This window comes from Triticum aestivum, chromosome 7B, assembly GCF_018294505.1.
Source record: "Triticum aestivum cultivar Chinese Spring chromosome 7B, IWGSC CS RefSeq v2.1, whole genome shotgun sequence".
In the NCBI taxonomy this organism is placed as follows: domain Eukaryota; kingdom Viridiplantae; phylum Streptophyta; class Magnoliopsida; order Poales; family Poaceae; genus Triticum; species Triticum aestivum.
In genome coordinates this window covers 76,280,477-76,289,760 of record NC_057813.1, presented here as the reverse complement: position 1 = coordinate 76,289,760, position 9,284 = coordinate 76,280,477, and the positions used below count along the sequence as shown (strand labels likewise).

The 9,284-nt window shown below is 47.8% G+C and overlaps 1 protein-coding gene across 1 annotated transcript; it reads left to right on the top strand.

Moving 5' to 3' along the window:
* Positions 1-3,125: 3,125 nt before the first annotated feature.
* On the top strand, positions 3,126-5,817 carry LOC123157685 (zinc finger MYM-type protein 1-like). Its single transcript, XM_044575926.1, has 3 exons — positions 3,126-3,829; positions 3,913-5,064; positions 5,193-5,817. The coding sequence occupies exons 1-3, from the start codon at positions 3,672-3,674 to the stop codon at positions 5,815-5,817; spliced, it is 1,935 nt and encodes a 644-aa protein (XP_044431861.1). The 5' UTR covers positions 3,126-3,671.
* The last annotated feature ends 3,467 nt before the right edge of the window (positions 5,818-9,284 follow it).

Sequence of the window (9,284 nt, the reverse complement as noted above, 5' to 3'; positions counted from 1 at the left end):
GAAAAAGGGGAGAGTCCTAAAGGGGGAAGGTACCTCCGAGGTGCCTTGGGGAGGATGGACTCCTCCCCCCCTCTTAGCCGCACCCCTTCCTTGGAGGAAGGGGCAAGGCTGCGCCTCCCCCCTCTCCCCTGCCCCTATATATAGTGGAGGGGAGGGAGGGCATCCATACCTGAGCCCTTGGCGCCTCCCTCCCTCCCGTGACACCTCCTCCTCTCCCGTAGGTGCTTGGCGAAGCCCTGCAGGATTGCCACGCTCCTCCATCACCACCACGCCGTTGTGCTGATGCTGGATGGAGTCTTCCTCAACCTCTCCCTCTCTCCTTGCTGGATCAAGGCGTGGGAGACATCGTCGAGCTGTACGTGTGTTGAACGCGGAGGTGCTGTCCGTTCGGCACTAGATCATCGGTGATTTGAATCACGACGAGTACGACTCCATCAACCCCGTTCACTTGAACGCTTCCGCTTAGCGATCTACAAGGGTATGTAGATGCACTCTCCTTTCTACTCGTTGCTAGTCTCTCCATAGATAGATCTTGATGACACGTAGGAAAATTTTGAATTTCTGCTACGTTCCCCAACATGTACCGTGCATGGTAGAAAATGCACTCTCCTAAGAGTCTGCCATCCAGATCAGATCCGATCTCCGTCAAAGTCCTGGTCGAATACGAGGCCAGTTTTCCTCTCGTCCCTGTTTTCCTCTTTCCTCTCGTCCCTAGCGGCTCGAACCCTAGCCGCCGCCAGGGAGAGGCCGATCTTCCAACACCGCTCTCCGGTGGCTCCCCTTCACCGGCGACCTCGGTCGTTGGTGGTGAGGGGGGTCGCCGGATCCACGCGTGTGGATCGTTTTTACTCTCTCGTAGTTTAGGTTTTTAGGTTGTTTATCGTCTTTGCTTCGGCGGCAGCGATGACAACGCTGAATAAAGATTCTTTGGATCCTTTCCTGACGAGGCCATCGGTCCTATGGTTGGGGATGGATTTGGAAACCAGTCTGTTCAAGCAAGGATGGCGTGGCGGCGGCGGCATCCTTGTGGTGGACCTGTGTCCTTGGGCTCCGCCGTTGCGACGGTGTTTGCTCTAGCGTCGGCGCGGATCTTGGGAGGTAGTCCAGGAGCGGATGCAGATTGTGGTCTACATCGACGACATCTGGAAGACGGAGCATGTGCTGGGCTCGTGGTTGGTGGATGGCAGATATGGTTTCCTCCTTCGGTGTTTTAGTCGTGGTGGGTTGCCAGATTTGGAGTTCGATGGCGTGTCCGGGGTGTTGCCCCGGTCTGATTCGTTCAATGGTAAGGGTTTCACTTTTGGTGAGCCACCTTGGAGGTCCGTAAAGCTGCATATCAGCGATGGAGCCGCGTCGAGCTCGGGTCAGGAGGTGCTTCGTCATTCTTTTCTTTGGTGGCTGCTGTGGTGGTGCCGGAGGCAGGTGACGGGCGTTGGTGTCAAGCTCAGAGATGTTCTGTTATCTTTTCAGTTTTGTCATGTTGGTCTTTACGTGACCTGTACTTTGTTCTTTATGATATGAATGAGACACGTATTACCATGCAAAAAATAAAAGAGTCTGCCATCCCGACGGTCGCGTGCACTGTATTTTCTCACTCCTCGCCGTCTACAGTCAGGGGCGTAGCTACGTACAGCTACTCGGTGTCACTGGCACCGGGTCCAATTTACACTTGCTTAAGATAATTCATTGATTTAGTGTGTAGGTCATTGATTTTATGATGTGTTCTTCTATGTGGACACCGGGTAATCTTCCGTCTGGGTTCACCCCTGTCTACAGTAGCGAGAAAGAGGACGGCCATGAGAACCACGGCCACCGCGAGGAAGAAGAACGAGACGAATGACAGAACAGCGAGCCGCCGCTCTCCAGTCCTGGACACCCGAGCACGGTGGTGGTAGACGACGATGGCTGCGAGGGCGGTGACGACGCAGGAGGCAAATAGTAGGAGGAGCAGGACGGCCAGGACGGCGATGTAGAAGACCCCGACGACCGTGTCGACGACGATGACGATGACCGTGTCGAGGAGGACGCCGATGACCGTGTCGAGGAGGATGGCGGCTGCCACGTGGAGGACGCGGTTGCGCACGGGCAGCGCGGCGGCGAGGCTGTCAAGGAAGAGGGCGGGAGCATGCTGCTGCATGGCGTGGCCGAGGGCGGCACGGAGGGCGAGCGCGACGGCGGCGGAGAGGGGGGAAGCAGCCATTGTCCGGTCGGCGAGCTCTCTCGAGGTTGGATTGGAAGGAGCTAAGGGGGAGGGATTGGAAGAGGAGCGGATCTCAACATTAGAGATTAATGGTGGTCGGGACTTGATCGGGAGAGGAAGTGGGAGGGCGTCCTTAAATAGGCGTGAGAAATGATGACGATGCATAGGCTGGCCGGCTGCTTGCTGGCGATGCAGCGGGTGGCGCTGCTACAGTGAATTAATGGGCAGGGACGGATTAAGGGGGGGACGAGGGGGGGCGAGACCCCCCCCCCAACGATCGCGCAGTCCCTTGAAACGGGAGAGATTAGCGCTACTTTTTTTACCTGTGTGCTTCCCTGCAGCCTGCTTCGCCCCCCTATTCCCCATCGGCCTTTTTGTATAGGCGTATAGCCCATGTAACCAATGCAGCCCATTGAACATTTACAGGCTAAAAGCAAAAAAACTAAGCCGAGCAGGCCCTGCACACCACGACACACTAGATTGACAGGCCCCAAAGAGGCAAAGACAACGCTAGCACGCTGCGCACGTCGTCAGTTCGTTCGACTCTTCGTCTCCAAAAAATTAGCGATTGGATCTCTGGGGACTGCCTCCAGCGCTCAGGGACGCCAGGTCGCCGGCGCGCCGCCAACGCCCGTCGAGAAGCCAGGATAGGAAGGGGACGCCGCAACGCTCGGACAGGCGCCGATCCACGGACACGTTGCCGGCAGCCCGGAGGCCAGAGTCCTGGACAGAACGACGGCGGACGACGGGCAGCCGGGCCCGGGCAGGATAAGCGGCAGCAGCACAAGGGGAAAAGGTAATTTATTTTCACATGGATTAGTAGTTCATGCCTTTAACAATTGTAGAAGTATAATCATCCAAATTGCAGCCCTTAATCATCAATATAAAATTTTCAATTGTTTGTGCTTGTGTAGACATGAAGAGAAAGAGAGAATCAATTCAGAACTTTTTCAAACCCGTTGGTTCAAGCTCTCGGCCATCAGAACATGATACTACTGTAGACAACGACAACGTTCAACCTAGCGAACAGAATCACCCAAATTGTACTGATGGTGATGCCCAAATTGATCATGATGTTTCCGTGCCAGAAGCTACGGAAGAAGATACAATTATAACCACAAGTTATGACCGAGAGCCCGGGCGACGTCTTCAAATTTGGCAACTTCCTCCCGATGAGCATGATGCTGCTAGGCGCTTTTATATATCTAAAGGGGCTTATCAACCAATCTTAAAGCCAGATGAGTATGAATTTACTGGGACAGGGGCTGGCCGTAGGCGATTCCAAAGTGATTGGTTCACGAATCATTGGTGGTTGGAGTATTCACCTCTAAAAAATTGTGCCTATTGTTTGCCTTGTTTTCTCTTCTCAAAGAAGCCAATTGGGAAGTGTGGTTCAGATACATTCACAGTGAGCGGATTTGATAAGTGGAAGAAAGTTAACAATGGAAAAGAATGTGCTTTCCTCAAGCATATGGGCACTACTCCCAGCTCGGCTCACAATTTTGCAGTTCGGTGTTATGAAAACTTGAGAAACAGACTTAATCATGTTGATGAGGTGATGAAAAAGCAAACTAAGAAGCGGGTTCTTGATGCAAGACTAAGGCTAAAGACTTCCATTGATGCCATGAGGTAAGTAAGAAGTATTTAATTTTGAACATTTAGAATTTCTTTATACTGGACATCTAATAATTATTCTATGTTGATTGCATCAGGTGGCTAATGTTTCAAGCATGTCCCTTCAGAGGAAATGATGAGTCTGAGGATTCCAAGAACCAAGGTAATTTCAAGGAAATGATTAAGCTTTTGGCGTCTTATAACAAGGATGTACATGAAGTTGTACAGAATGCTCCAAGAAATGCAAAGTACACCTCAGCAACTATTCAAAAGGAAATTGCTAGCATATTTGCTGGAAAAGTGAAAACCTCAATTAAAGAAGAACTTGGTAATAGCAAATTCTCTATCTTGGTTGATGAATGTAGAGACGAGTCTAAAAAAGAGCAGATGGCAGTAGTTCTTCGATTTGCAAACATAGAAGGGGTGATAAGAGAACATTTTCTTGATCTTGTTCATGTTAGAGACACTAGTGCTTTGACTCTCAAGAACACAATTATTGCCGTCCTAGTTGATAATGGGTTGAATGTGCAAGATATTAGAGGCCAGGGATATGACGGGGCAAGCAACATGAGGGGGGAGTGGAATGGGCTGAAAGCTCTAATTCTCAAAGAGTGCCCTTATGCATACTATATCCATTGTCTTGCACATCAACTCCAATTGGCTCTTGTTGCTGCTTCAAGGGAGGTACATGAGGTCCATAATTTTTTTCAGCATGCAAATTTCATTGTAAATACAGTTAGTGCATCTCCCAAACGGAATGATGAACTGTTAGAAAATCAGGCTGCTGAAATTGCTAGTGAGATTGAATTGGGAGAGCTTGACACAGGAAGAGGGGCCAATCAAATAGGTTCTTTACAAAGGGCCGGAGACACGAGATGGAGTTCCCACTACAAATCTATCAAAAGTTTGTTAAAGATGTTTGCCGCAACTGTTACAGTGCTAAGAAGTGTAGCAGCTGATCGTTCAGCTACAAGGAACTCAAGAGGTGATGCCGGAGGTGCCTTGAAAATCCTACTGACATTTGATTTTGTGTTCATTCTACACTTAATGGAAAGAATCATGAAAATCACAGATGTCTTGTGTCTCAAACTTCAACATAAATCTTTGGACATTGCAAATGCATTAGATTGTGTTTCTAACACAAAGGTGTTGCTTGGTGAACTAAGAGAAGATGGATGGGACAACCTTTTTGAAGATGTGAAATCCTTTTGTGTGAAACATGAGATTGACATCCCGGACATGGATCAAAAGTACGTATCTTTTCCTATATCTTTATGATTATATAAATTACAATGTAGAGATTTAGCCACTTACATACTTCTCATCAATGTGTAGATCATGCAACTAATTCTTATTTTTCAATATATATTAATTTTAGGTATGTTGATGTGACGAAATCTCGAAATAAACATGACAACACCACAGTTATCCATCATTACAAAGTAGATGTGTTTAATGTTGCAATAGATCAACAAGTGATAGAGTTGAATGATCGATTTAGTTCTCATGTTACTGAGCTTCTAGATCTTTGTTCATCATTGGACCCGAGGCATGATGCCTTCAGCAAGTCAAAGATATGCAGACTAGTGGAGAAATTCTATCCTGCAGATTTTTCTAGTCAAGAAAGAGATCGGTTGGAGTGCGAGCTACCACATTTCCAGCTTGATACATTCAACCATCCAGAGATCAAGAACTGCAAATCACTTGCTGATCTAACAAAAGGGATAGTTAAGACTGGCAAGTCTTCTGACTATCCAATGGTTGAGAGGCTGTTACGATTGGTGATAACTCTTCCGGTTTCAACTGCAACAGCAGAGCGAGCCTTTTCTGCAATGAAACTAGTCAAGACGCGGCTTCGAAGCAAAATGGGAGATGGTTTTCTTTGTCATTGCACGCTAGTTTACATTGAGAAGGAACTTGCAGCCAAGTTTAGCTCTGAAGAAATAATTGATATCTTCGATACTGGTGCTCGTAAAGCAGAATTCAAATTGATAGAAATGTAATTTATTCATACTATTGAACAACAGACATATTTTTACTATCTAGATGTCCTAAATCCTATTATTTACTAATTACTATGGTATATTTTAATATATCCTATGATTCTTTTACGGCAAATATATCCTATGATTTTGAAGCTTTTGGTTCTTGCCCCCCCCCATCTCAATTTTCTGGCTCCGTCCCTGTTAATGGGGGAGAGAAGATGGAGGTCGGGAATGTACTCCTAGCGCTGGGCTCATCTTCATTCGCCTTTGGTGGCGACCCCGTTCGCCAGTACTGCCGTTCGCGCTGCCACCCCTTGCCCCTACAGCAAGCCTAGCTATGAGACATGCGGTGCACAAGGCGGTGTGCTGTGCCGATGCAGCAGTTTAATTTCCCCAAGCACGAGCTGTGCAGTAGGCAACGCTACTGAAATTTTCACGTACGCACGGTATAATGCTCTTTACCGAGTGCGAAAACACGGACACTCGGCAAAGCAAACTTTACTGAGTGTCACTCTTGGCAAACCCAGCTTCACGACGAACTGCCATCTTTGCCGTCACTGTCTCACAGCAAAGAGGCACTGCACGGCAAACCCTGCAGACGCCGAGAGCGACTCACGGCAAAGAGGAGCCACGTAGCATGCCCGTCCGCAACAGACGGCTCCGTCAGTTACTGCATGCATTACCGAGAGCCGCCACACGACACTCGGCAAAGCATATGCCACATCCTATTTTCTTTTTTGTGTTTGTTCTTTCTAACTCACATGTGGTCCCACTGGTCCCATTTATCAGTAAAAGTTTCAAATAACTTGCTAAATATTTTTGAAACAAATGACGATATCTTTGCCGAGAGCAGCTCTCGGCAATTCTCCTGACTAGTAGGACAATGTGGCCCACATGGCAGCTGACAGTTTACATATCTTTGCCGAGAGCTTGTCTCGGCAATGCTCGCCTTCTTTTCCGGGAGCTGCTCTCGGAAAAGTTGTGGCACAGCAGTAGTGTCTCCTAGACGACCATGTTTCCGAGAGGAGCTCTCGGTAGTATATCATTTTTCAAGTGTTGCTCTCGGAAATCTTTCCCATCCATTCTGCTGTCAAGCTATTTCTTTTCTGATCCCTGCAGATAAAAACAACTACAGTGCAATTTGATCATATATAGGCATAATTTGATCTAGTCCACACATATATAGGCATAATTTGATCATATATAGGCATAATTTAATCTAGTCCACACATATATATGCATAATTAGGGATAGTCCACATATTGTCACACACAAGTCGAATGTATTATCCTAGTAGACGTCACACACAAGTCGCAAATTCATACATATTATCACTACTTGCTAAACACGTGCACGTCACAATAGAAGTACACTTGTTCATATATAGATCATCTTGAGGAGGAGAGGCCATTGGGTTAACATTCCGGAGGAGGAGGAGGGGCATCACTTGTACTGCTTCGAGATTGCATAAGAACCTACTCCCTCCGTTCCTAAATATAAGGTGTATTAGTTTTTAAAAAAGTCAACTGTTGTCTATGTTTGACCAACTTTACAGCAAAATATATAAAGATTTATAATACTAAATATATAAAATGTAAAAATATAGTTCATGATGAATCTAGTGATCATGATTTGGTATTCTAGACATTGATATTTTAATCTATAAACTTGGTCAAACTTAGAGAAGTTTGACTTTTTAGAAAAAATAATACACCTTATATTGAGGAACGGAGGGAGTATAAGAGTAGAGTCACGTGAGGGTGGTTCGTCCCTATGTAATGAATCTTCTACTCTAGTTTAGATAGTGTTCTACCTGTAGTTGATCCTCAAGCAGCTTCAACCTCTTGTTCGTGTCTTCCCGTTCCTTTTCTCTGGAGTCCTGCTCAGCCTGCCGCCTTTGCTCCTCTTCAATAGCCCGCTGCACCATTAAATCATGTAACATGACACTAGGCTCATATAGGTTGGAACGGTGCTATTTCGAGGCATGGACATAAATCAAAGGTTAGGATGCTAACCATGAGACGCGCTATCTCACGTGCTGCGGCGGTTGGGCGACTCTGTATGGACGGAGTTGAGCTGGTGTTCGACGCATGTATCTCGTGCAGCTTGCGATGCCCGGAGGTGGCGATCGCCCCGTTGCAAAGGAGGTGGCGGCCATGGCCCTTCCCCTCGCCAGCAATGATGAGAAGCTCAGGGTCAAGGGGCTTGGACGTAGGTTCGGCTTCCTGCCCGTGCACCTCCTGGAAGACCTCTTTGAAGGTCCCCCACTTCTCCTCCGGCGACTCGCTGCAGAACTCGGCGCCATCCTTCCCCTTGTGGCCTTCTCTCCAGGCTTCCAGGATGTGGACCGGGCGACCAACCTTCGCCTCTTGCAAAATTAACCATCAAGTTTAATGAACCAAAATGCACCGTGCGAAAAATTAACATCTTAATCCACATATCATGTGTTGCTTGAGAGCGATTAGGTTCCGGCTCCCCTGGACATGAGACGGGCCTGTCATTTTGGCTCGATCGTTTCCCTTCTCCACATGTTGCGCCTGCCATGCTGGGTTACACCACATGTCAACCAGGGCCTCCCAACAATCGCCCTTCATCCAGGGTTCTTTCACCTAGTCAGACAAAATCGAATAATTGAGGAACAAGAGGGATGAATCAAAGTACTAGCAACCGATGTAGTCACTTACCACTGACAGGTATTCTTCTCATGGCATGTTGGTCTGGCAAGCAGTCTTCCTTGTCATCTTCTCTCCCTTCTCATCGAGCGGCCGACACTGCATCACGGCTTTGTACCACAGCGTGTGCTTGAGGTCAGAGAGTATCTTTCGGGCAGATTTCACGATGCCTTTGATCGCCTTCTGCTTCTCACCATCCATGCAAGAAAATGTTTCCTACAACAAAGCATAATGTATCTTATCACTATCCATGCAAGCAAGGATTTGAATATGAAAAAATGCAGTGGTCGGAGCGAAGATACTTACAAAAAAGCATTGATGACCCGAGTGGCCATGGTGACATCGTGCTCATCCTTGTTGTGTAGGTAATGCTCCCAGGTTAAACCTGGCGACAGCGGATCGTTATCACCCGGCTTGGACAATCCAGGGAAGTGCTTCCTCAAGAGGGAACCGATGACGTGGTTCGGCGGGCGTGCCCCCTTAGGTTGTGTCGGGATAAATTCCCACTGACTGCATGATATAAAAGACAAGCATATGTGAGTGTCAAAGCTGTGACATCCAAAATATGATGCAAATGAAATGCTTGCTTACCCCTCTCCTGTCGGGCAAATGACAGGACGGTTGCTGGTAGCAGTTGGTTCCGGGACCTTCCCCGGACCACGCCCAGATTTATTCCTCTTGGAAGTGTTGCTTGAGGTAGACCCCGAGCCGTCCGAGGCCTCCATGTCGCCCGACTCGGTAGCGAGCGGATCTGGTATATCTAAGTCCACTCCGACATCGCCATCCGATGATGACGATGCCTCGGTTGTGGCC

What these genes read in the sequence shown, in the direction of transcription:
- LOC123157685 (XM_044575926.1), top strand. Translation starts at nt 3,672, where the DNA reads ATGGGCACTACTCCCAGCTCGGCTCACAATTTTGCAGTTCGGTGTTAT. An exon ending in ACTTCCATTGATGCCATGAG is followed by an intron (nt 3,830 to 3,912) that starts GTAAGTAAGAAG and finishes TGATTGCATCAG; the next exon opens with GTGGCTAATGTTTCAAGCAT. An exon ending in ATCCCGGACATGGATCAAAA is followed by an intron (nt 5,065 to 5,192) that starts GTACGTATCTTT and finishes TATTAATTTTAG; the next exon opens with GTATGTTGATGTGACGAAAT.